The sequence below is a fragment of the Castor canadensis genome, chromosome 1 (assembly GCF_047511655.1).
Source record: "Castor canadensis chromosome 1, mCasCan1.hap1v2, whole genome shotgun sequence".
Classification (NCBI taxonomy): domain Eukaryota; kingdom Metazoa; phylum Chordata; class Mammalia; order Rodentia; family Castoridae; genus Castor; species Castor canadensis.
The window spans coordinates 113659879-113687236 of NC_133386.1; the positions used below are offsets into that span (position 1 = coordinate 113659879).

Sequence of the window (27358 nt, forward strand, 5' to 3'; positions counted from 1 at the left end):
TTGTTTAGGCTGTGCGGAAACACAGGGTAGTGGTCTTGTTTCCCTTGTGGAGAATGATATGAATGTAGAGTATACAGCATGCAGCTACCCGAATTCCATGGTACTCAAACTGGTTGTCGACTGACTGGTGTCCTCAAAGATATATTCCTATCTTGATCCCTGGAACCTGTGAATGTTACTTTAATAGGAAAAGGTTTTTGTAGTGTGAGTAAGGATGGATCTTGAGATCATTCTGGATTAGTCAGTAGTCCTAAATGCAAGCAGTGTGTTCTTAGAAGAGAAAGGCAGAGGGAGTTCACACAGATAGGAGAAAGGCAGTGTGAATTTGGAGTCAGAGATAGGAATCATAAAACCACAAGCCTAGGAATAGCAAGGCCACTAGAAGCTGGGAGAGGCAAGGCACAGGTTCTCTCTAGAGCCTCCAGAGGCTCTGCCTGTTCATTGACTTCAGACTTCTGACATCCAGATAGTGAGAATAAATTTCTGCAGTTTTAAACCACTCACTTTGTCTAGATAGCCATACAAAACTCGTATACCAATCTATGCTCTCTTCAACTAGACAGTTCCACTGACCATGTGCTCATATTGCTATAAATGCTTCTAAGTGCTTCCTCTCAATTTCTGTACTGCTTTTGTTATGAACTGGCAGCCAAGAGTTGGTGGGTGGCACTGGTTTGAGACCACTCCTTGAGTTCAGTTTCCTGGTCTTCCTCCGCATTTTATGGCAGAGGAAATGAAACTGAAGCCCAGAGAGAGGCAGTGGTGGGCAAGGTTCAGAACAGCAGTGGCCTGCTGCTTGGGATGGATGGACAGGACTGGGTCTGGGGAAAGCAGACAGTCGAGGTGATCTTGGGCATGTTCTGTAGGCCAGCTGGTGTCCCTGTGCTATTTTCTGCTCAGTGAAAGCTGAAGCTGTAGCAAACCCCTAAAGTACAGAATTGCTCAAAGGGCCCAGAAACCAGGGCAAACTTACTGAGCCTTTGCCACAACTAGTGAGTCAACTGCAGCAGGAAAAGGAGCCTACCAGTGACAGAGGTAACTGATGGCTTCTGTGACTTAATTTTTTAGCCCATCGTTTCATTCTTTGTGGCTTAGGTCATGTCTTCTGAATGGCAGTTATCTCTTATAAGAATAGAGACTAGACTATAGTAAGTTTGACCCTTTTTTCCCCTTAAATAGGACTTTTTCTTTGTTACTGTTTAAAATCCGAGTTTTAAAGATTCATATCTATCAGCTTGCTTGACTTTAGCACCTCATTCCCAGGACCTTTTCCAGAGCTACGTCTCTTCACCATGAAGCTCCATGAATTTCCCCAGATTCAAACTTGGGCTTCTTCAGCATTTTTACTTTTTGAGCAAAGATGACATGAAGAGGGTAAATAGACTGCAAGCCTTTCTGTGTTTTTCCCAATGTTGTCTGGAATCAACTTACTGAACACTTCTTTCCACTCATTTGTCTGCTTCTCTTGGGTTGTGAGTTCCATCATCTTCCAGATTTGGCAGACCTGTTGGTGCTGAGCGCATGTGGTCTTGCATATCTGATTGTTGTTGCATTTTAGTAAAACCAACCCAGCATGGATGAAGCAGATATCCACTGGCAGTCTTGACATCAACAGGCGCTTCAGTCATTGTTTGCCATTTTTTGACCATAGAACACATTTTGTCATGGGTAAGATCCATGCTGTGGAAGTTAGGCAGATTTTGCCCTGAACAGTAATTAAGTTGAATTTTCTACATGCAGTTTCATCGTTCTGTAGGTCAGCAAGGCTCACTTTAAAACACACAACCCTTGAGGTTATCAGATGAAATTTTGGTTCCTTGAGTCCTTGTGAGGAGCGGTTTTTTCCCCCAATTTATTTACATTTACAAATAATATAAATTCAAAAATATATAAATGTAAAAAATAGAAAAATTATTTTTTGCAGTATTGGGGATTGAACTCAGGGTCTGTGCCTGCTAGGCACTTGAGTCACACCTCCAGCTCTCAATATTTCTTACATTGAGCGTTGCTGATGCTTTCACATCATACCACTCTCTCTTAGTAGATGGATCCACTTTCTTCTTAGCTCTCTTCTTCCTGCCTTTTGTAAGGCACTTGTTCTTAACCAGGGTGCTCCTCAGAGAGCGAAGGCATCCTGACTTCTCAGTTAAGGTCCCAACCAACTCCTTAACTTGTATTCATTGCCCTTGGAAGGCCTGGTTGCTTTTTTCTTTCCAGCCTGGCCTCCAGCCCTGCCTTTCACACACCTTAATCTCTGAGCCTCACCAGAATCAGTGCTGTCTAGCAGAGGCCTAACAGAGGTTAGGTTCTTGTAAGCCCACAGTAGATGAGTTTATGATTGATCAACCAAGATCTATTGGAAAAATATGGCAAGGTGATAGAGGTTGACCCATAAGCCTTTGAAGTTTTCTAGGGGGAACAGTGTTTGCATACACTAAAATAGAACAAAAAAGCAGCACAGACAGTAATACTGATAACTGTTGCATGGGCAGAGTCATCTTAGCCCATCCAGCCAGTCAAGTTGTCAGATAACTGTTGCTATGTAAGTAAGCCAGGAAAGACCAGGAGAAAAGTTAACCCTGCCTGACCCATCAAACCAGGAGAAACTGAAATGTTTAAGACAAAGAATAAATAAGAAAAGGCTGTGCAGTAAAACCCACTGCACTTATTTTAGTAATGATAGGCATTGTTTTGTTACTCAGTTACTCCTTACTTGCTGTAGATACTTTTCAGATTCTTTGTGTTTTCAATGAAATTCTTAACTTTGTTTTTTTTACAGGTAATGCCCATATTATGACCCCCCCCCTACCATCTGGGGCTTCGTCTTTTTTTTTTTTTTTAACTGTGAGTTAAGTGTGTATTTTTTTGTTGTTGTGCTGGTGCTGGGTGGGGATACATTGGAATATTTAAAATGTTCTTACAATGTATCAAATGTATCATACTTGTTGAATCCCCCCCTTTCATCCCTCCCCCATTCCTGGAACCACTTTAACAGGCACCATTTTTGCATTTACATACATGTGTATACATTGTTTGCACCGTATTCATCCTGCTACCCTTTCCCTGCCACCTTCCCCACCCCCAGCAATCCCTCCCCTCCCCACCTCCAGATAGAACCTGTTCCACCCTCCTGTTCTCTGATTTTGTAGAAGAAAAAACATAAAAGATAAGAAAAACATGGTGTTTTTGCTAGTTTGAGAGAAAAATAGCTGTACAGGGAGATTCTTTTTGTTGTTTCCATACATATGTGTATTACAAACCAAATTGGTTCATCTCTACCAGTCCTCTTCACTACTCCGTACTCTCCTTCCCATAGTGGCCTATGCCAGTTTAAGATTACTATATTCATTCCTGTACAGTGAGCATATCAGCCACATTCAAGTTTTTGGTTTCCTTCCCTTGCCCTATCCCTTCCCTTAGTGTGACTTGTGCTTAATAATATTGGTGCATTTGTTTTAGGTCTATAATCTGCATATGAGGGAGAACGTGATTTTTGGCCTTCTGATCCTGACTAACTTCACTTAAAATGATGTTCTCCAGTTCCATCCATTTACCTGCAAATGACAAAATTTCATTCTTTGTGGCTGAGTAAAATTCCATTGTATATAAATACCACATTTCTTAATCCTTTCATTTGTAGTGGGGCATCTTGACTGTTTCCCTAGCTTGGCTATTGTGAATAGTGCTGCAATAAACATGGGTGTACAGGTGCCTCTGGAGTAACCTGAGTCACATTCCTTCAGGTATATTCCTAGGAGTGGTATTGCAGGATTATGTGGCAGATCTGTTTTTACTTTTCTAAGGAGCCTCCATACTGTTTTCCACAGAGGTTGTACTAGCTTACATTCCTACCCAGCAGTGTATGAGGGTTCCTTTTCCCCCGCATCTTTGCCAACATTTGTTGTTTGTGTTCTTGATGATAGCTATTCTAACAGAAATAAGGTGGAATCCTAGTGTGGTTTTGATTTGCATTTCTTTTATGTGGGCCTCCGTCTTAATATTTAATGCCACTGAGATTTTATAAAGAGGTCACAGACCTCTTTCCTTTTTTCTCAGACTTTATGGAACAATAGTTCACAGGCCCTTAGCACTTTCTCTTATATTTTATTTGTCCCAAGGGTTTGTTTCAGAAGGCTCTGTTCTTTCACCCTCTACTTTCTTTTTTTAGACCCAACCCTGGATCTCATTTGTAAATCAGTGATATTTGGTTGCAGGAATCAGAAATGCTCTCATTTAAGCATTTGTTCACTGACTAAAGTAGTCTAGTGAACAGTTTAAGTTAGCAGAAGGTTGCTGTAGAATCTCAGGAATGCAGGGAGTGATGCTTGACCAGCCTGTGGGGAACTGGAATGGGAGGGACCCTCTAACTCAGGGCTATGCTGTACTCATCATGGTGGTGATGGGTGTTTATTCCCCCAGTCAGCAGTCAGTTGGGAGAAGGGAGCCATGTGACTGCTGTCTCAGCATGGGTAGGGTCCCCAGAAAAGGAAAGGGCTCTGTGGAGTGGTAGTCTGCCAATACCAAGCATCTATTATACCTTTTCTTCTAATTTCTCAACAGGAGTTACTCAAGTCACCTTTACTGGAAATCAGTTTGCTGAAATTATTGAAACAGCGGTTCTTGAGTTTGAGAAAAAGGTAAAAATTCTCTCTTAAGAGTGACTAATCTCTCAGGCGAGATTTGTCCCTGTCGTTCCTCAAACAGTATGTAATATTTTACCCCTCCTCTGTGCCTGGCCAAGTTCCTGTTCATCCTCTAAGACCTTTATCAAATGCCTCCCCAGCCTGCGTCTGCCTCCCCAGGGCTAGTGTTGAATGGGGGCTGCATGAGGAGGTTTTAGGGTGCGGTTTGGTCTCACTGTGGTTGTGTCCTCTCCTGGTTGCAGTATGTCAGACCTCTCCATCCATACCACGCTACTTTAGTCAGTGAACAATTGCATCTTAGCCCATCTCCCTATCCTAGAACTTCTTGCTTTAAATGAACTAGTAATAAGTTCCTTTTCTCAAACCGTTGGTGCACCTGCTAAATATCCCAAGGAAGTTCTTTACTCCTTTTATCAGCTTTCTTGGTCACCATCCTTTTAGAAGACTTATCCTGTCCCTTTCTAGACAGCAGTAATCCCAGTGCCTCATGTGTCTGTAGAGTGCTTTCCATTTTGTAGGGTGCTTCTACACACATCCCACAAGTCCTGGGAACCAGGCCAAAGCAAATGATAATTTCTCCCTCTCATACTCAAGAAACAAGCTCAGAAGTTTAAAGGTTTGCTTAAGGTCATGGGCCAATGTGAATGGAGTTTAGTTTTTCCCTCCTCTATACCATCTTGGTCCTTCCCTTTGGAAAGCTGCTTGTGCCACAAAACCTGGGCATTCTGTCCCTTACTCACCTCAGCGTTCCTTTCAGGGGGAGAGTCTTGATCTTCTGTTGAGAAATGCAGTCTGACCCCATTGCTTTCCCCACCTCCAGCCAGGCAGCTTCCTTGCAAATTGTCTTCCCCCTGAGATCTTCTGGTCACTTTTAAAAGTGGCTTTTGTTGTTTGTTTGTTTCCTGGCAGGGTTTACTTTAATGCAGGAAATTTAATTATTTTATGTAGCTGCTGTACTGTCTTACTCTGAGTAAACTGGAAGACATTAAATGAGTTTGATCAGCTTAATCTAGCTGTGTGTAATGTTCTTTCTTCCCTTCCTTAAATAGTTGCAAATGGCTCTGTCAGTCAAGGTAGCAGAGCACAATGGGATTGCCATGTGGAATTATTTAGTTAAGTATGATTTTTAAAAAATGGCTCAACTTTTAATTAGAAAGCAGATTGTCAACTGGCATTTTGATTTGTCCCTTGATGGGGAAATTGGAATAGACTCATCATAGTAAGAAACAAGGTTCTATCCCAGAAGGACAAAGATTAGCTTTAGAGCAGGATGTGATTTCAGTGCATCCTCTCTGCATTTTTTTTGTTGAGAGAATTTCCTCTGCACCTGATACTGCCTTGGATTAACAGTTTTAATGGGAGACTGTAATCTGGACTGTCCCAAACAGAATGGGATTCTCAAGGGGTATCTCAGGCCCAAGATCAAATACCACCACTTTTTTTTTTTTTTTAAACCGGGAATCCTTGAAACATCAGTATGAAGAAATTGGCAAACCTCTTATGATACCTGTAATTGAAGAAGGTGTCAGACTACATGCTTCAGCTGTGGCATGATGCAAAAAGCATTTTACTGTGAAAAGTTGCTGTATTCTCAACCCCAAATGTGGATCTGTGTTACTGAGGATCATAATAGAAGCAGCCTGTGTATCTCCTGGTTGCATTTGGTCTCATAAACATCTCATATGGTTGTACTTCATCTTAAACTGGCACAATGCTGGCCATTCAGTCACTATGAAAGGCTGCCGGGAAAGGGCCACCTCCCAGGTTGGCTCCAGGTGCTTTTTGTAGCAGTTAGCAAACTTGAGTCTCATGTGGGTATCTCAAGCTTAATATGTCCATGTTTTAACTCTTCGTTTCCTTCTACTGTAATCCCTTTCCAGACCTCCCTCCCCTCTATCTCATTAAGGTATGTAGTTAGTTGTTTACTCACTTTTAAAGCCAGGACCTGAGGAGTCATCTGTTAATATTCACCTTTCTCTTCCTCCAAATGATGCTTCTCCCAGCATAGCTCTTGAATCCATCCACTGTCCTTGAATATACAAGCCAGTCTTGTCATTTACTCAGGTCACTGCACAGCCTTTTAATTAGTGCCGTATGGCCATGCTCATCACTTTGAACCCAGAGTTTTCTTTCTTTTTTTTTTTTTTTTGGCGGTTCTGGGTTTGAACTGAGGGCTTTATGCTTGCTAAGCAGATACTCTTGTCACTTGATCCACTCCACCAGGGCACCCTCCCTTTTGCTCCCATTTTGTGTGTGGTGTGTGTGTGTATTTTCAAGATAGGATCTCAGACTGTTTGTCTGGGCTGGCTTCGAACTGTGATCCTCCTGATCTCTGTGTACCGAGTAGCTAGGATTACAGGTGTGAGCCATGGTTGTCTGACTCCCAGAGTTATCATTAAAAGTAAGTATGGCCATATGGTTTCACTCCCTCACTCAGAGCCCATCAGAGACTTCCTCCTGTACTCGGATGCAGCCCATAAGCCCTGCATGGTCTGTGGAGAGGCCTGTGTGGTCTGGGACTCAGACTTGGCTAGGGATTCCACAGTTTTGTTAGTAGTCCTTTATTGTAGTGTGTGAGGTGCTTTCTCCCCTTGCACTTGATTTCCTTGAAAGATTAGAATGACTTTCTTTGATTTTTCCAATGCAATAAATAATTTTTTTTAAAAAACCTGCCAGGCTCTCAAAGGTATATTTAGAATGCATATTGTCTTCTGGGAAATGGAACAGGAAGTGATTTGTTCTCCCAAATTCCAGAATATCAACTCCTAGAGCTCAAAGGTGAACCACTATTTCATTTGGTTCTTAAATAAGTTAACAAAATATGTAACCAAATAAAATTATAATATTCCCTGCTACTCTCCAAGTAGCCTTTCTCCCAAATATTTTGATATAAAAATGTTCAACATTTTAGCTCAGGAAATTATGGATGAAACTTGGATCTAGATTGGTAGTAGAAAAGAATGATATCCTAAAGAGGAAAAGGAAGAAGAAACAAAGCTAAACATTAGTGTACAGCTTTCCTTTTAAACACATTTCACCTATTCTGAAGCCTGTTTGCGTTCTTATCGTCGCCTTGAGCTTTCCTCTTGTGTATGTTTGTGGAGATGTGCACATACCTGAAAAGCAAACTGTGTCTTGGTCAGTGATACTCCCCATCCTGCCCAGGTCTTCTGTTCAAGGTAATTAATGGGAACACTGAAATTCTAGTTAGATATTTGATGCACTGTGGCCTGAAATTAAGACAACTTTTCTATGACCTTGAATTTTAAAATGTATCAGTTTGGTGGATCCCTTTGATGAGCTGTTAGCAAAGATGATAATGAGAATACCAGACAGGGGGATCTCCTATGTGTGATGAGCAGTGTGGTTGAGTTTATGACCAGGTGCTATGGGAGTACAGAGATGGGCCCCTCACTCACCTTGGGGAGTGCACAGTCATGTGACCCTTGAGATGAGTCTTAAAGAGCAGTTTGCCAACCACAAGTTGAAGTTGGGAGGGAAGGGCCTTTCAGGCAGCTGTGTGGGTGGAGCTCAAGGAGGTCACGGGAACATGACACGGCCAGAGAACTGCAAGGAGCGTGGATTTGGGCACAGTGGGAGGCATGCTGGAGTAGGTTTGGCTGGAACAGGTGCCTGATATTGCAGGACCTTCCTTGGGGACCAGATTAAGCAAGGGGCTTGGACTTTTATTCTACAGGCAGTGGAATACCACTGTAGACATTTTTGCTTGGGAGTTAGTGGGTCAGATTGTTTCTAGAGTACGGATTCTGTAGGCATGGACTGAACTTCTAAGACCTCCTGAAAGGAGGTCCTGTCCTTTCATCTGTTCTTGTGGGTGTGAGACTTGCAAAATGTAATTGGTGGGTGTTAAGTTAGTCCCTTGCTGGGGTTTCTGGATGGCTCCATTTTGTATTCCACTGGAAGGCCAAGGTCTCGCTATGCTCAGCAGTCCTCTGAGCCAGGACACTAAACTTTTGAGTTCCTGCAGGTTGGAAACAATGTACCAACAGTGCAGTGTTAGCAAGTTCTTGAGTCTGTGACACTTGCTGAGAATCTAGATGTTTAATTATCAATTACTGTTGGCTTGGCTTTCTCATTACTAGTTGAACATGATTTGATTGGTTGTTAACTCTGCAGTATAGAATAATGGATATTTGTGTCAGCAATATTTTTTTGCTAAAAAGTTTCTGATAACTAGACTTTTAAATAGCTCTGAGATTTAGATGAATCATCTGTAGCCCTTTGCAGAAGAACTTGTTCACATTCCCATGTATGAATTTCTATGGTGATTTTCAGGTTTTCCCTTGTTTTTGCTGGTAAGGAGAACACGATGTGGTGTTCTCCACCACGATGTGAGACAAAGAAGTGTGGCAACTTGAGCCTGCCTGCACATGCAGTGGTTTAGAAGTATTACTTAGGGCTTGAGAAAGTGGTAAGTTTAGGAGAGAAACATGGGTTAGGAGCTGTTGCAGAAATCCTCATGATCAAAGATGAGGCCTGGGAGGCGGGGGAGGGGGATGTGTTTGAGAGATGTTTAGGATGAGGGAGTGGTGTGAGGAAAACAGTCTGAACTAGGGAGCGAGAAAAGGGGAAGGTGCAAGTAATCCGAGATTTCTGACCTGGGCATTAGTGAGAGGAACAAGTTAACAGTCAGCAAGTACATCAAACAGGCCACGCTGAGAAGACTTAGAAGTAGGCAGATGTGTGGCATGTTCTTCTACAGGCAGACAGAAGTGTGACTGTGGTTGAGGTGTGGTCGGGGCTGGGACTGGGCTCAGCACATTGTAGGCAGGGGCTTGAAGGCCAGGCCATGTCAGTGCTCTGTTGCATTGGCAGTGGGGAGCCAGGAAGGCTTTTCCATTTAGAGCACTAAGATCAGCCCTTGGTTTAAATGAAATCCTTCTGGCTGGAAACTGAAGGAGCTAGAGGCAGGTAGGCATTGGATGAGAATCAGTGAGGACTGTCACTGTAGTGGCAAGGAGAATGGACAGGTGTGGTGTCTACAGCCTTCATCATTTGGGGGGATGTGGCAGTGTACAGATTTTAGCCTCAGTACAGAAGGGCATGGTCATCCCCTATTCAGCAGGAGTGGGTAAGGGCAGCAGAGAGGAAGGTAGGTGAAGGATAACTTGGAAACCTCTCTCTTACTAGTGTGACTGGGTTTGCCTTCGGAGTGGTTCCATAGAGGTCTGAGTGGACCGCTGCCATGGCTGACCTGGAAGGCTGTGGAGTCTGGAGGTGAGCAACCAGCATGTTGCTCAGTGAACCTTACCTTCGCACTAGAAAGCCGTCTTTTGCCATGCCCTTTGCCCAAACCATCCTCACTGACTAGTCAGCTTGAAGTTCAACCAAAATGAGGGCATTTAATTTAAAGATCAAATATCTATCATTTTGTTAGTGACAAACCAACTTCAGCACTTGAGTTCATTGTCTGATGGGGTCATTCTCTCTCTTCCCCAAAAGTCACCCTTAGGAGACTGCAGCCTGAACACTGTAAATATTCTAAATATTCTATAGTAGCTTAGTTTGCTGTCTGTTTCTTTCAGAATATTTGAATTTTGTCAGGAATCAAAGGCCTGCAGTGAAGCACAAATGATAGGCTTTGAGATAATCACCAGTGAATTTGCAGAGGCCCTTTGGATTGGACATTGTTCCTCTGCTCTCCCTCTTGCTTACTACACATCAGCCCTGTTCCAGCTGCTTGGGGCCTCCTGGCTGTTCTAGAAACCTTTGAGGCTGCTCCAGTCTCAAGACCATTTACCCTCTCTCCATTCCCTCCTGGACATATTCTTCCCCTCTCCTCTCCTGGCTCGTTTCCTGCTTTCTTTCGGGACTCTTCTATCCTGTCAAGGAGACTGTGTGTCCTACAGCACTGTCTGTAACAGCATGTTGCCCTACTCTCCCACCTTGCACTGCAGTATCTTTGTTTGACAAAGTATACAAACCTTCAGTTAGTATGTGAATTTCATGAGAGTTGGAACTTTGTCCATTCTTCTGTCCTTGCTGCCAGCACAGTATCTAGCACATCAGGGTTGCCTTGAATTTAGTGAGTAGTGAATGATCTGATGGGCCAGTCATTTAATTAATCTGTATATTTACAGCAGTTAATCAGTGTGTGGCATGTAGCAGGTGTTTGGGATGTTTAAGTCCATGGTGAGACTCCAGTACTTTGGAGTGCTGCGAGAGTTGTTGAATAAGTGAATGGATGTGCGTGCTTCCCTTGTCTGTCTTCAGGACCCCTGCCAGAGAGGTGGTAAGCCTCATTTCTTTATTGGAGAAGGCCCAGATGTGCAGTCTGTGGTCTGTAGTTGCTCTTCCTTTGATAAATTCAGTCAGCCCCTCCCTCTTTCTCTCTTGGTATGCCTACCTACCATCAGCCAGGCTCTGTAATTAACATACTGCAATTTAACTTAGAGATGAATTTTTCATTTTAAAGATGTCATAAACAACTGGCACTTATGATACCTTGGTGGTTAATGAAGTTTGTGTCTAAAAAGAACGTAAGGGCTGTGTTCATGTCTAGAAAGGAAGGAGCTACTGGCCCACTCCTGGCCACAGAAATGCAGGGACAGGCTGCCCAATTCTGTTGAAGTTTTGTTTTCCTAGTTCCAGGGGTACCGTAGTGTACCAGCCAGGGTTAGGGCAGAGCCAAGGGATGAGTGGTGCCTCTTCTTCAAGACTTACGTTTTACCCAAAGATTTGTGGGAAATGACATTTAAAGACTGTTAAAGCAAATTATGGGTATTGGTTGGAAGAGAATTTAACACAGCTTAGGAGTTAAGAGCAGGCCATGACTGCCTGGGTTTGACTCTGACCTACCACCTACTTGCTTTGTGGTCCCAGGCCAGTCACATAACCTCAAATTTCCTTCTCACCTCTGGGATGGGGGCCTGTTGACATGGAAGAGCCGGTGGCATGAGGATACTGTTAGGGATCACTGAGAGCCACGGAAGGCTTCATCACAGTGTGTGCACACTAAGTAAACAAGGCTACTGTTATATATAATTCCTTGACATTTTAAGATTTCAAAGGAGACATATGAAATTTTATTCTTGGGCTGGCTGTGCTCCAGACCTGATCTTTAGAAATAGGCAGTCACTTGCCTCTACACATTTCAGATGGAAAAGAGAGAAACTCTGTTTTTAATGAAAACAACATATAGAATTGACTGGCTTACACATCTTATCAGTTCTTCTCCCAACTTGCCTTAGTCTGAGCTGTCAAAGACTGAGCTAATATTAACAAAGGGATGAGTGGTGCTTACTTAGAGTGCCTACTGTCACAAAGTACCTAATTGAATGGCAGATGAACTTGAGGGCACTTACACATTTGGATGAGAAATTGCCATTTAAGAAATGCCAGTGCTTAGAAGAGCTTGTAACTTTCTTGAACACTTTCACACATATTCCTTCTGTTTCATTCTTATAACAGCCTGTTCATCAAGGTAGGGAAAACTGTCAGAGTGGGGAGAGACTTCAAGGTAGAGAAAACTGTCAGAGTGGGGAGAGACTTCAACTCTGGGCCTTCTCTTTCATCTGTTTCACAAGTTTTTTTTGAACTTCTAGTTTGTCTTCCAAACTCTGCTTGGTCTCCCCTAGAGGTCAAGAGCTCCCTGCCCCAAGGGCAGTCCAGTCTGGGTGCCTATAACTTCTGCTCATTGGTTCAGAGTCTGTGTTCAGAACCATGACTAAATCTAGCATTTCAAAATGCAGCTCGTTCTCTTTTTCACATATAGACCTTTGGACTTAGTGTTTCCACAGTCTCACCAGGTCCCAGGATTTAACCACTAAATAAACTAAATCAGTGACATGGAGCCCTCACTGTTAGTAGGCCTTCTTAGTGCAGTGGTTTTAAACAGTGGGTTATCACTCATTCATTGTGAAATTTCTTTTAGTGGGTTAAGACTGGAATTAAAAAAAAATGAAATAGAGCAAAATAGCAGAATGCATAAGGGAACATATGTAAGTCTTCAAATTTAATTTATGTTGTGTGTGCTGCTAAGTATATCTCTTTTTCTATATCCTGTTTCAGAAGCCACTGTCAGGCTGGGAGTGGCTCAGTGGTAGAGTACTAGCCTCAGCATGATTGAGGTCCTGGGTTTAATCCACAGCACTGCAAATACAAATGAGTAAATAAATTTTAAAAATTTGTCCCATTTCTTGGACCCTCTTACAGAATTTCAAGTCAATTCTTTTATATTTGGTTGTCTGTGCTTTCCATGTTTGAATTGCTTCAAGTCAACTAGTTAAAAACAAGATTGCTGTGCTTGAGGTTGTTGAGTGATTTAACTGTAATTCCTTTATAAAGGAGGGTAGTGCATGCACTTCCCAGGGCTAAAGAACAAGGTCCATGGAACACCTGCTCCCTCTCTCCTGCATTCCACCTCCAGGAAGAGGAGTTGGCCATTGAGCTCCAAGAGAGCTTCCTGCTATCTCAGGCATGCCTTGGCAGGCAGGGCTGGAAAAGCATCCTTTGCCACTGTTTTTAGAAGGAGTGTCTGGGACCAGCCTGTGTTCACATATGCTTCTTTGGTCTCCACATAGCTTTGAGCCTTGAAATAGTCTCACAAGCAGGAAGGCATCTGGTTATAGGTTGGCCCGAGAAACTCAAACTGAGAAGTGACAGTAACTCAAATTGAGAAGGGAGGGATGTAGCTTAATGGAAGCAGAGGAACTAAGAATTCAGCAGTGCTTTCTGATCCCAAACTCTTTGTGTTGGGATAGGGACAAGTATAGAGAGAGGAGAGTTTTCAACAGCAGCAGCATGTCAGATGCCAAGTCCTCCTTTAGTTTTGTGATGCTGGCCTGACAAAACCCTAGTCCTGGGTGGCTCCAACCCCCTGCCTCCTTTGTATCTGCAGCTGTGTAGCTGTCACCAGCCAGACCTGCCTGCTGTGAGATATGTGGACACAGTGCTGCAGGTCAGACTCTTGCTGCCCTCTAGCACGTGCATGCCCCCAGCTGACCAGCTATTTCATGACTTTGTCTCTTCATACATCTCTCATCTCCTCTTCCTGCCTCCTAAGCTGATGATCTTCCTGTAATTTTTCACACACAGTTCTTTTATATTGACAAAATACATCATTATTCCCATAGCAATGACAATAGCGAGTGATAACATTGTACTAAGTATGTACTAGGCACTGTTCTCATCTATCATTTCACTAGGTATGATTATTATCCCCATTTTTCCAGTGAGAAATCTGAGGCACAGAAAGATCAAGGGGCCTGCTGCAGTCCCAGGGCTGGTAAGGCAGAACTGGGATTTTGGCCTGGGCACTCTGCCTTCGAGTCCTTGCTGTGCACTTGTTTGCTGTGAGCCTACAGAAGGACTACATGCTCCCTGCCTCCAGCTTCCCTGCTTGCTTTGCCCTACAACTACAGCTGTTCTCAGATCCCTGCTGACCCACCTGTGACCATGTCAAATGGTCAGCTCCTCCTTCCTTCAACACAGCTTTTTCACTTGGCTTCCAAGACACCATACTCTTCTTCATTTCTTCTTGAACCCCATTTTTAGTCTCTTACTGGCTCCTCTTAACTGCCGAGAGCAGTTAAGGCTCAGCCTTTGGACCCTTTTTCTGTCACCCTCTCACCAGCCTTTCGGCTTTCTGTGCCAGCATCCTGCATGCCACTGACTCCAGCCCAACTCTCCTGACCTGCAGGCTCGCACATCCAGCTGTCTGCTTAGTGTCTCTGCTAAGTGTGTCATGGGATCTCACACGTACTGTGTCCAAGCTCCTGTTCTCCTCACACCCCAGCAAACCCCCGGTGTCTTCCTTACTTCATTCTTCAATTTGTTCAGGGCAAGGACCTTTAGTCCATTTCCTCTTTTCACACTCCTTTCCCAATCTGTTGACTCTTCCTGCAGTGTGCACTCAGCACCTGACCACCCTTCATGTGCCCCTATCCTGGACCAAGTAAGTCACCACATTTCACCTGAATAATTCATTAGCTTCTTCACTGTCCTTTGCCTCAGTCCTTGTCCTCTGCCTCAGTCCTTGTCCTCTGCTTTGATGTCTCTTTCAGTACTCCCTGCCCCTCTCCAGCCTCACCAGTGATGCCCCACCAGAGGGCCCTTGCTCCTGCCCTGCCTGTCCACCTAGAAGGTCTTACCAGGAATCTGTACAGGCCATTTCTTCACTTGGTTCCAGGTTCTGGTCTAGCGTCTTGTCCTCCTGAAGCCCTCCTCGGTCCATGTTTGCAGCCTCAATCACTTGTGCTGTCATCTGACATGTAGTCTGTTTATTTGTTAGTTGTCTGTCTCCCCACATTCCCTGTGAATAGAGACAACTTCATTACCTGAGACAATATTTTTGCCTGTTTTATTCACAGCTGTATCCTTGCCATTGTCCCCTAATGTATAGTACATACTCAAAAAGCATTTGAACAATAGCATTTTTATTTTGTTTTACAAAAGAGTAATTGAAGGTCTAAACAGCTACATCACTTGGCAAGGGTCACAACCCTGGAATGGTGAGGACGGGACTGAACCCCCACATGCACTTAATTACTCTGTGCTGCTTTTTCTTCGTAAGGACAATTGTAGGTAACATGCAGAGTGACTGAGAGTGGAATGAACAGAGCACAGGAAAGCACTTTGCAAACCCCAGTGTGCCAAAGAAATGTTACTTAACTAATTTACTGAAAGCCCTAACTTTTCATGTCTTGCTCTTCAGCTCACCTAAAGGTTCTTTTGTGTTCTTGGATTTTTATTTAGAAGTAGCTGATACTGACACTGCCAAATTATGTGTTTTCTTCTTCTTCCATCCTTGGTGTGAGATGTGTGCATCTGCTTTGTCTCCAGTAGTGCTGATTTCCAGACCCAACACCCAACTCAGGCTGTTGGGTCTGGTAGTGCTTCCCAGACCTCTGTGGCCTGTCAGCAGCAGGGGACGGTGGAGCTGACACCTGAATGGCTGTCATTATGTGTTCCTGTGTATGTTCCCTGGGAAGGCACTTGTGTTATCAGCAGGTACATAGCCGGTGTCAGGAGTCCTATCTTGGTGTTCTCCTGACAGCCTGCCCATGCCCCACACCCCGACTGGCGGACTGGAGTGAAGTGATCATTGGCCCATTATGGCTGAATGCCAGGGACATAAAGCAAAGCAGACTCACTTGATGAACTGCAGAGTTGCTGCTCTCAAGAGTGAATTTGTCTCCTCGAACCTAGGGCAGCTTCCTTGAGGTCATCACATAAGTGGGGAGAACTTTAGGCCCTCAGATGTTTCTTGTAGTAATGACACAGCTGCAGAAGAGGTGATAAGAGCACTGCCCACCCCACATGTGCTATATAGCCATTTTCTGAGGTAGCACCTTAAACTACCTTTTCTGAAAACAGAAGTGTTTTGGTGCCCTTGGGCCTGCTGTACTCACATCAGTTGTGCAGTAGGATGAACTGATACAGTCTACAGTGACTTAACTTGAACTCCAGGTCAGGTCAAGCTGTTTTGTTGGGCACCACTCCAACAGCCTGTTACATTGTGGCTCCCTCATTGCTACTGGCACTAGGTAGTATAGGGATGGGAGAGTGTAGGAGAGGTTCATTTCACTAGGGTCTTTGCAGCAGCCTGGCCTAAGTGAGTATTCAAGCAGGATGAAGCACATCTTTTAATAGCATGCAGCAGTATCTTCCAGGAACTAAGGCAAGCCTGCCTGAAGGAGCAGGTTCTATCTGCTCCATGTGAGCCAAGCTGTGATCCATCTCATACCCTTTCTGTGTCCTCAGCCTCTACTGCTGATGGGCAGAAGTGGCATGAACTCAAGCTGCATTCATTTGTCTACAGCTTTGTAGGGGTGGCCCTGGTCACCTGGAAGGAACGGTATGGAATGGGAAGAGTATGGCATCTGAGCCAGACAGAGCTGGCTTAGAAGCCCAGCTGCACTTTTGACTTACCAAGGACCCTGCCGCTCTAGGCCTCAGTTTCTTTGTCTGCACAGTGGAGATAAAGGCCACTTGAGGCTTGCATGTTAGTAGAGGACTTTTGTTGGTAGCCTGACAGGTAATGAGCACTCAGGAAGCAGCAGCTGCTGTTCTTAGTTGTGGGGTTATTTGGAGGCCCTGTAGAGAGCATGTGTGGGCTGTGGAATCAGGCCTAAATCCAAATCCTCACTTAGTTGTCCATTTATTAACTATTTAGTGTATGATTAGTATGGGTTTCACTGGAGTTGAGATTGTGCTCGTTCCCTGATAGTATTTGAGCATATTTTTCTAACTCAATTTCATCATGTAAAATAGGGGTGAAAATACCAATCTTGTGTGACCTGTGGTAAGCACGAAATAAGTATAAATGCTACCTGGTTTACTATTACAGAATTTTCTCTTTTAACTCCATGGCTAGTTGCTAAGGATGAATGCTTGTCTATACTAGTCCAGCTTTGATGCTCAGTGCAGCAGATATTTGTTGAGCATCTGGTATGTAAAGGCATCCTACCAGCCCAGGGAAATATTATTGCCAGCAAGACAAATTTGCAGTGGAGAAGTGGAGGTCAAAAATCCAACCAGTTAAGCAGTGGCTACCAGTCAGTGCTGCAGGAAAGGCATAAACTAAGTCCTGAGGCAGCATGGAAGAGGGAGCTACTGCTTCTGCCTGGAGAGGCTTCAGAAGGTCATGTGCAAAGGTTGGCCAAGGATGCTAGAGGGTGCAGTAGAGGAGGGTGCTCCAGCAGAGGTACTGCCTCAGATGTGAGCGTGCAGGAGCTCAGGTGTGTTGGTAGCAGTGGGTCATGTGGGTTTGCTGAGGCTGGAAAGAGCCAATGGGATGGGTTGTGCAGATCCAGGGAGTTCTTAGCACTGTCCATAGACAGTGTAATGCAAGCCACTCATAGAATTAAAAATTTTTCTAGTAGCCAAATTAAGACAATAAAAAGAACACAGGTGGACTGGAGGCATGGCTCAAGTGATAGAGCACCTCCTTTGCAAGCACAAAGCCCTGAGTTCAAACCCCAGCCTGCCAAAAAAAATTAATTTTAATATGTATTTCATCTAATGCCATATATCAAAAATATCATTTCAACATGTAGTCAGTATAAAAACGTTATAATAGGTATTTCACATTCTCTATTTTGGTCTTCAGAATCTGGTGTGTGTGTTTTATTCAGCAACACAGCGCATCCTCCCCTCCTTCACTTATTCAGGGTTTTTGAGACAGGGTCTCACCGTGTAGTCCAGGCTGGTCTTCAGCTTGTGATCCTCCTTGCTTCCATCGCCCAGGCGCTGGGATGATAGGTGTGCACCACCACACCTGGCTTCATAGCTGCATTTTAAATGCTCAGCAGTCACATAGGTGAGTGGCCACTGTATTGGGCAGTGTGGGGTTAGCAGGTCTGGGATGATGGGAGTTGGGAGTGACCTACATACTCCTCAACCTTCCCTCCTTAGCTTGAACCAACCGTTTCCCATCAGCCCCTTGGACGAAGCTGCCCAACAGCTGCTTGGTACTCAAGGAAAAGGGAAAACACTGTGGGATTCTATCACCCATGGATTATAAAATACCAAAAAAAAACCTGGTAGAATTCTTTGGTGTTTCCCAGCCTCATGTACATCTCCACCTGGACAAACCTCTGAATAGCAAGTTTTTCAGTAACTCTACAAAGCAGTTTTGTTTTTGTTTTTATTCATTTTACAGAGAAGGAAAGTCAGAACATGAAAAATTTAGTACGTTGCTTAAGGTTATATAACTAGATGTGGCAGAGCTGAGGCTCAACCCTGATATCAACCTCTGTCTGTTTCCCTGGTAGGAATCCAACACTGTACATTATGATCTTCATATTGGGAAAAAAAGTGCATCTAAGAACCTAATGAGCATGTGTGTACATATATATCCATATGTACATATAGGAAAACACTTAACATTGTAATCAAAGAAAAATCATAGACTTAAAAATTCCTATGCTAAAGGTTGTGTGCATTCCTGCCCCCTGCCACACACACACATTACCCCTCAGTCTTGGGGACCAGTTGGAATGTTCCAGAGCTGACCAGTTTTTGTGGTCTGGCATTGGTGGGGGTGGGGCAGAGAAGGTAAAGTTTCATTAGAATGCGGTAGAACTCAAGCATTTGTGAAGCTTCTGTTTCCTTGGTTAGGGGAGCTAGAGGCAATAGGTGACTGGATTGTGGTTGAGTCGCCAAGCTTGAACTTAGTTGGTGGTGGCAACTTCTGTTCTGTCCAGGCTGCTTGATAGGAAGAAACTAGACTGTGAGATTTGCTTGTTTTCCTCTGTGAAGGTCTGTTGAGCAGTGAAGTAGCCCCAAAGAGGGCAAGGGCAGGAAGATGCATGGGGCATACCCAGGAGGATGGCTACTGTTCAGTCTTCAAAGTCAGATATAGGTTTGACCTTTGGTTCTGCTCCCCCATTTTGTGACAGAGTCAGGTCTTTGGATTCCTCATGGTAAAAGTAGTCAGGGCTCTGCTCATAGTGAGGTGCAGAGACCACTGAATCCAGGTCAAGTTGAAAGATGTTTATCATACACAGAAACATGTCACAGTAACCTAAGGACAGGAGCCTTTATAGAGCTGGACTGGAAAGATAAAAGTGGAGTCCATCTCTCCAGAGATCTCTCATCTCATCTCCTCCCACCTGGCTTCCCTACTGTCTTCCTGAATATGGCATTGAATAGCTTTCCTGGTGCCTGTATCTGCATGGATGTCATGGGAGAAGTCACTTACACCATGTGCAGAAAATAATTGCCCAATGTTAGTATCTTTTTATGTTTCTTAGGTTCTTGAAATGAAAGCCAGCTGGCCCAGTTTCTTTTTGAGGCAAGCCACCCATTTCCAAGGTTCTGGCCGAGTCTGTATGAGACAGGTATGGTCCAGAAGTCCACCTGGTCTACTCACAGAGACTAGAGCTTGTGGAGAGGTGGTCACCAGCCTGCCCAGGGGGTGGGGTCTGGGCAGTAAGGAGGATATCAACCATGTGGATGAGTGTTTCTCACTAAGTTTGCTTTTCTTCCCTCCAAGATAATTATTTCATGCCCCCATTTTCCTCAGGACTGCCTTCCAACTCCCCAGACACCTGACTGAGCTCTGCTATTTCATTAAAAAAAAAAAAATAGAAGCCTCTGCCTCCCTTCAGTGCATTAACTCCCCTCCCTGCCCCTGTGCCTCTTCACCCCCTTCCCTCCCTTTCCTCCCTTGCACTTGAAGCTGTCTGTGCCTTTCCTCTCCCAGGCAAATTTGTGTTCTTATACTCTCCTACAGATATCTCCCGTCTTCAGCACCAGGATTTTTCTCTCATTCTCCTAGAGTCCTCAAAGATCCTCTGGTTTCTTCATTATTTAAAGAAAGTCGAAACCCCTTTTGCTCACACATGCTTTTGTAGTAGAACTTCAGGCCAGCTCTCTGTCCTGTGCTATTCAAAATGCTGACTTGCTAAGTACTTATCACAAGTTACAGGCAATTAATCGGCTCATGTCAAAATGGGAATCAGCTGTGCACTGCGCAAGTTTGACGTTTTCTCCATGGCAAAACTCAATGAAGGAAGCACCACCTTCTCTTACCTTCTGGCACAAGCTCCTCTCTGTTCACAGACAAGTTTGCAGCCAGTCTCTGGTACTTGCCTGGGCTACCCCTGGAATACCTTGTGGGAGTCTGCAAGTCTTTCTTCTCAGTAGCTACTGCTTTGTCTTCATCTCATCAGTGACCATCTTAGTGCTCCTGGTCCCCATAATGCCACATTCTCTTTGCCTTATGACCAAGTCTGACAGGTAGCTGTCAGGGCATCATAGGCAGGACTCAGGCCTAGGCCCTTTTCTTATCTGCCTTGCTGTGGAGATCTCATGTAGTCCAACAGCTATGACCCCGCTCCCAACTCACTTTCAGCTGCCTTTTGGCAGTCTCCTTGGCAATGTTCACTTGGACAGGTGTGAGCAGAACATTCAGTGTTCTTTCTGGAATCTACTCACCTTCACTGCCCCTCCCATGTCGCATTTTCATCTCATGAGGTCCATGAGTGCCTGGCCTGATTTTTGTTGTGATCCTTTAGCTGCTGTCCACATCTTCCTATGCATGGTGTAGCTGACATTCAAAGGCACCAGCCTTGGTGATGACCAGCTCTTGACATTTGTGAGACGAATTCAGATGCATCCCCACCCATCTAGTGGCCAATCAGTGACTCCAGACTTAAGACTCATCCTTGAGGTTCCTTTTCTTATTAGCAATATCTCATCCATCAGTAAGACCGGTCAGTTGGACCTGCAGCATAACTCCATCCTCCTGTCCATCACACTGACCTCCCCAACATTCAAGCCGCTGCCATGTCCAAGCCAGACTGCTCCATGGAGAACCTCCCTTTTCACTCCCCCAGGAGCCACTCCCCGCTGACCACCGGAGGGACCTTCTTTTTTTTTTTTTTGTCTTTTCTTTTTTGGTGCTGGGATGGAACCCAGGGCCTCACGCATGCTAGGCAAGCACTGTACCACCGAGCTACATCCCAGCCCTAGAGGGACCTTCTTAAAACCTGTGCCTCCTTGTGTTAAGCCCTCAGGTTCCTTGTGCTGCTCTGAGAGATGAAGCTCCACTCCTCACCATGGCCCAAGAAGCCCTGGAGGACCTGGCTCCGCTCCCCCAGGTTGCCTCCATCCCTCTCCTCTGTTCCTCTCAGTCTGCAGGGAACTGGTCCCTTCCTGGCTCAGGCTTCTCTTTCTAGCTCTGACCTGACTGGCCTTTTTCATCACAGGGTCCCTCTCTTCAGTTATCTCAGAGATGCTTTCCCTTACTGCTCACACAGGTGAGAGTGAAGAGTCTTGGCTGCCACACATAGCCAAACAAAGAACCCAGAATTCCGACTACGTGCTTGTCTTTTAAATCCTGACCAGACCCGCACTGTCCCCAGCAACTCAAAGCCTTTTTTCCCAAGCCTCCAGGAACTTCTGAATGCATCTTAACAAATGGCAAGAGCTGGTCATCACAGAGGATGGTGTCTTTGAATTTCAGCTGCACATGTGTGGGAGGATGTGGACAGCAGCTAAAGGAATAGGACAAAAGCCAGCCCAGCACTGTCAGCCAGAGCAGCTGGGGCACTTGTTAATGGGTTTAATGCCTGGGCCCATGGTGCTGCCTGCCAGCCTGTGAGGACCCTAAGAGAGACACCTGCGGGGTCTGATAGGCCATTGGCCTCACAGAGAAAACACCAGCGTGCTGCTAATGGCTTGTTTCTTTTTAAGTAATGTCATGAGTCCTTGTCAGGAAGAGAATGGACTGGGATAGAAGTTAGAAGCCACTGGGTGCAGCTTACACATTGGGTGACTGTTCTTGGCCCTTGGTTTCCTCCTCTTACAAAAGCCTGTTGGTCTAACTCACAGTTCCTTTGGGCCCTTCTCTATGTCCTGAGTAACAGTCTTGCTTCGCCTTCACCACCATTCAAAACACTTCCACTATGATCTCCCAGAGGGAAGTTGAGGCTTAGAGAGGCTCAGTAAGCTCACTCAGTTCAGGGCTGCACGCAGGCAGGTACTTAGAGGAGGCGCTGTGCCATCGTGGGCAGGCACCATATACATATGTTTTTCAATTCCTCACCTTTGTTCACCTAGTGAAGTTAAGTGACTTATTAAATGCCAATTAGCCAGTAAGTGGTACATCCTGGATATGAATGCAAGTGTGTTTGAAAGTTCTTTGGAGGATTTGAAAAGGAGAATTGGTAATGCCAGGAGTTCCTGTACCGGTCAGACCTTAAGAAAGCAATAGTGCTTTTCATCACTTACAAATTCCTTAGATAATCAACTTTATTGTAAAAAGAAGAGGCTTATTTTGGCTCACATTTTGAAAGCTTCAGTCCATGACAAGGTAGATCCAGGACTTTGACACCTTCTGTGGTGGGTGGCAGCACATCACATAAGAGCACGTGGTATATATACCAAAACTGGTTGCCGCATGGCAGTGCAACAAAAGAGAAAGGAAGAGGAAGGGGCTGGAGTCCCACAGTCCTCTTCAAGGGCATGCCTGTTAATAATGTAAGGACCTCTCACTAGGCCTTCTTAAAGGTTCCCGCATCTCTCAATAGCACCATATGCTGGGGACCAAGTCTTTAGCACATAGGCCTTTGGGGAACATTCTGGATCCAAACTATAACAAGTGGGCATTTTTTAAGCCACTGTTCCTAGCATCTCAGTGGAAATTGTATGTTTGCTGAAAGGGGACTGCCTTGAATTTTAATATTTCCTTGTGGCTGGCATTGCATAATCTTCATAAAATAATACTCCATCTCACACTGTAAAGAATTTTGCCTGATTGTGGAGGATACATATTTTGGGGTTTCCTATGGGACCAGAGGAGTAGTAAGATATGAGATCCCTAATAATAAAACTGACTCAGAATCCACAATCTGCCACTTAGTGTGATCACTCAAGTGCAAATATCACCTTCCTCATCAAGATGATGACAGGCTATCCACTGCCCTGGGACAATGAGGAGCACACATTATTTGGCATAAAAGTCCCTTTGCTAGAGGAATGTTGGTACACAGGAATTGTCTGCTTCATATCTCTATGACAGTCTCCCAGGATGTTAATAATGGACATTTGTCTTTGTTACATCCCCTTCCAGTGTCCAACCTCCACTCCTTTGTGTTTGGATAACGCTTCACTGCTGTGAGAGTTAGAAGGTAGCTGTGGGCATATTGGACCTGGGCATGGCTAACAGATGAGAGCTAGTGATAGAAAAAAAAAACCAGGTGGTGGAAAGTTTGTCCTGGAGATGGTGCCAGCAGCTGCATGGGGCGGGAGTGGTGGCCTGGTACCTCCTGCTCCAGTGCCATGGCCAATGAAGACGATGCAGGCTGTGGCTTCTATGCAGGTTGTAGCTGCAAAGCATCCCTAATCTTGCCCATTTTCTGAGCTAGTTCTCTTGACTTTTCTCAGGAATCTGTAAGCTGCCAAAGGCTTTGTGTAGACTTCTCAATTTAAATCAGCCAAAGTTTGTTTCTGTTGCTTAAAACTAAGAGGCAGGTGTTTATAGAGATGTTGTTCTATAATTACGTGATGGCTTTATTATTCATTCCCTGGGCCCCCAAGCACGTCTGTGAGCCACAGAATTCACCAAGGAGAATCACAGGTTGAGCTGGAGGCCAGTCTCCCTTCACTGTCGGTCTGATGGCAGTTTTCTCTCTGCCTGCAGCTGAATGTGCACCCGACAGCATAATCTCTGGGGGACAAAATCAGTCCTCCAGCTCTATCCTAGCTCCTGGAGCAGTACCAGCACCTAGGTACTCAGGAGAGTTTGAATAAAGGGGTCAAGGAACCAATGAAGAGAGAAAGTTGTTGCCTCTGGGCCCAGAGCCAGGTGTAATCTCTGCTGTTCTTAGCCTCCGTCTTACAAGTTGTGGATATTTTTCCTACTACATTTGCCTTTAGCTTGGTGATGATTTTTTCTCTTTCATCTCATTCATTCTTTACCATGGTTGTTCTCCCTACAGCAGTTTCCCTGCTTTGCAGAAGAGTGTGGCCCTTCTTCCAAGCCCTCTCTGGACACACCCTCTTGGCACCCTAAGGAAACATGCGGCAGCTCAAAGGGAAGCCCAAGAAGGAGACATCCAAGGACAAGAAGGAGAGGAAGCAAGCCATGCAGGAAGCCCGGCAGCAGATCACCACGGTGGTGCTGCCCACGCTGGCTGTGGTTGTGCTCCTGATTGTGGTGTTTGTGTATGTGGCCACACGCCCCACCATCACTGAGTGAGCACTGCACCAATGTAGACTCCATGGGCAGGGAGGGGGAAGCAAAGGAAGAAATGGCTTTCATATGCAGAGATGTTCATGATGCTGATGAGCTCCAAGCAGGAGCATTTGTCTTCTCTGGTCTTTGACTTGATTAAAATTTCTCCACTTTTCTTGGGAGGGAATAGGGAACATTTTATAAGTGAATGTGCCATACACCTTTATGGTCCACTTCATGTGCCTTTCAGACTTCAAAGCAGTACGTGTGTGTTTCTTTTTCTCTCCTAAAATCAATATGTAGCTCCACCTGGTGAGAGGAGGACTCTGGGTCATGAAGCAGCGGGAATCAGTACTCACTCACCTCATCCTCATTGTTTGGAACATGATGCTTTCCTATGCGTGTTCACAATTTCCAAAGGGACTCTATTTCTTCTCTGTGCTTAATGTGATTTGAAATATGTTGACTCAAAGTGAAATATTTATTTTTCGAATAAAGGAGATAATAAATAGCCTTAAACTGGATGTTTATCTTTTTTTGCCAGAAGGCACTGGCTGGCTGTGTGTCCTTTTCCTGGGCATTGCCCCTCTTTCTCCAGGTCCCTCTTCCTGAGGCGCTCTCCACCTCCCCCTTCACTTCCTGAGGTTTAGCATTTGCAGGAAAATAGTATCTTTTGACTGGATCATTTTAAGATGATCAAGGTGGAATCTTGAAAGGTGCAGAAAGTGAACATTAATTGACATGCAAAATGAGAGTTCTAATTGGAGTATGACCACAAGTGTCAGCCTTTCCTACTTAAAACCAGTATTTGTAAACTGTAACACATTGTGGTCCTGGCAGTAAAAGTCAGGCTTGCTTTTGTTCTTAGCTGAAAGCATGCAAATTGTTAGCATTCCAACTGAGTGTTCAATGCAAATTGGCCTGGATGTGTTGTTGCCTTATTTTACTCTAGCAGATTGGTCATGGTTACTTCTGGAGCAGCCTCTTTGGAAGTCAAGGTAAATGTTCTCAGCGTGTTCTTTGCTCTGTCAGTGCTGATTACAGAGAGATTTGTGGGGGGAGTGAAGTGCTTTCCTAATCTCAATGGCTGCATGACTTGCTCCCTGATGGCACAGGCTGTTACTGGGGATTTGGGGATTTTAGGGGTGAGCTTCAGGAAGACCAAAGGAAGGACTCCAGTTTATGCTCAGTTCCTCAGAGTGAGCAGGGCTGAGTGAGCAGAGTTTTGCAGAGTCTTTCTGCTTCCCTGTATTCCCTCAGGTATCAGTTGCCCTGTAAAGAAATTTATGAAAATATTTGTCAAATGCAGGGGATACTGGCATAAAATTCCTCTTAGGTTTCTGTTTTCCTCCCCCTTGTTTCTGTTTTGCGCCTTGGTGCTTGTCTGGGAAAGACTGAAAGTCACTGCCCAAGAACCTGCTCATAGAGGGAGGGGAAGCATTTGCACAGTGGCCACCCATCTGTTGGTGGGCTCTCCTCCCATGGTGGATGCTGTGAGGATAAGCAAGGACAGCCTGTCCACCAGTACAAAGAGCGCCGCATGTGTGTTTTAATTGCCTGATCTGCACTTATTTTGAAGCCTGTCACTTGGAATTGTATAATTGTGATTACATAACCCCGCTGAGCCTCAGTTTCTCTTCTGTAAATACTAAAATCACTTTTAGGAAGGAGACCCATATAGTGGAAAATGAGGTTATAGCGCAAACCTGAGTTTTTATGTAGATTTTCCTGCCAGAATTCTCTGAGTCTGCTTCCTCATGTGAAAAATGAAGCTACCTTGCCTCTCATAGGATGGCTAGGAGAATTACACTGAAATAGCATATTTGTAAGCCAAGGCTAGTGTCTGGAGCCTTGTTATTCTATAAACAAAGGTATCTCAGCACTTTACTTACATTAACTCACTTCTTACATAACCCTCTGAGGTAGGAACTACTAGTACTCAATTTACAAGTGAGGGAGCTGATACAGCCCAGGAAACGTATCCAGGTCACACAGTTAGAAGGAGAGGAGCCTAAGTTTGTTTCTTCTTAAGCTTGTGTTGTAGGAAAGTCACCCTCATGTGCACAAATTACAGTGGATTGTTTGAAGCAATGCAGGAGATAGGATTTAAACCCAGATGGACTAGCTCTAAAGGCCATGCTTTTCATCATTAAAGTTTTTTCTTCACTCTCCTGGTCCCAAGAAACCTTTTCAAGTGTGTTTGAACAGGCCTCACCCAATAACAGTCGTGGAGGCCATTTTTAGGCACATTCAGACTTCCCCAGCGGCACAATCACAGGGCATTGCTCAGTAGAAAAGGAACCTCACCCCAGCTGTCAAAGAGAAATGTATCTTTTGTGGGCTCTTAAAACATTTTGGGGTTCTTGGCTTAGGAGATTTTGTGTATGATGTAAGGAACATGAGCTTTGGTAAGCAAAGATGTTTATGACTAGCCAGTGATCTCAGGCCTGGTAACTTAAGCTGCCACATCCATCAAGTAAGATTAATTTTACAATGTAGAGGATTGGGGAACATGAATTGAAACGTGAAGACAGCATATCCTGATGTAGATGCTCAGTAAGTGGTCAGTTCCTTCTTTGTCAGTGTGTTCAAAACTTAACATAAACGGAGGCCTGTTCACCAAGACTCTCCTTGGCAGCCTAACGTAACAGTATATGCCATGTAATAGATCCTTTAGGTGCTGTTGTGTCTCATTTTCTTCACTGTTTTCCTCTTGTTCTGCAGGAGGCCTGGCATATTTGAACTGGGTTTTCAGAAGGCAATCACTAGGCAGGCTTGGTGAAGGCAGGCTGAAAATGAATTTCTAAAGTTAACACAACTTTGATGTGAGACACCTAGCAAGAATGAGATGTTAATTTAGTGGACTTGCTGGGTGGAATTTTAATTCTCAGGGTAGATAGTACTCATGTTGGGTGCACTTGATAGTGATTTGATACACCAACTTCCAAATTATTCCCAATTATCCAGTGGCTTCAAGGCAAAACTGATATATATTGGGAATTTCACAGAAAGTCACACTGGAGTTTTTACAGTAGGAGTTGGGATTCGTGATTTTTTTTTCTTGTTTGCC

General features: G+C 44.6%; 1 protein-coding gene and 1 pseudogene across 1 annotated transcript in view; one reads left to right on the forward strand and one right to left on the reverse strand.

The window, feature by feature from the left end:
• LOC141415603 (uncharacterized) overlaps positions 1-24812 on the forward strand; it is a 58721-nt gene extending 33909 nt beyond the window's left edge. Inside the window, exons 4-5 of the mRNA XM_074052610.1 lie at positions 4561-4637; positions 24053-24812. Of these exons, the coding sequence (XP_073908711.1) occupies positions 4561-4637; positions 24053-24308 (333 nt within the window). The 3' untranslated portion in view covers positions 24309-24812. The remainder of the gene's footprint in view (positions 1-4560; positions 4638-24052) is intronic.
• The window catches only part of LOC109679001 (deuterosome assembly protein 1-like), a 569124-nt pseudogene that overhangs the window by 105390 nt on the left and 436376 nt on the right, over positions 1-27358 (reverse strand).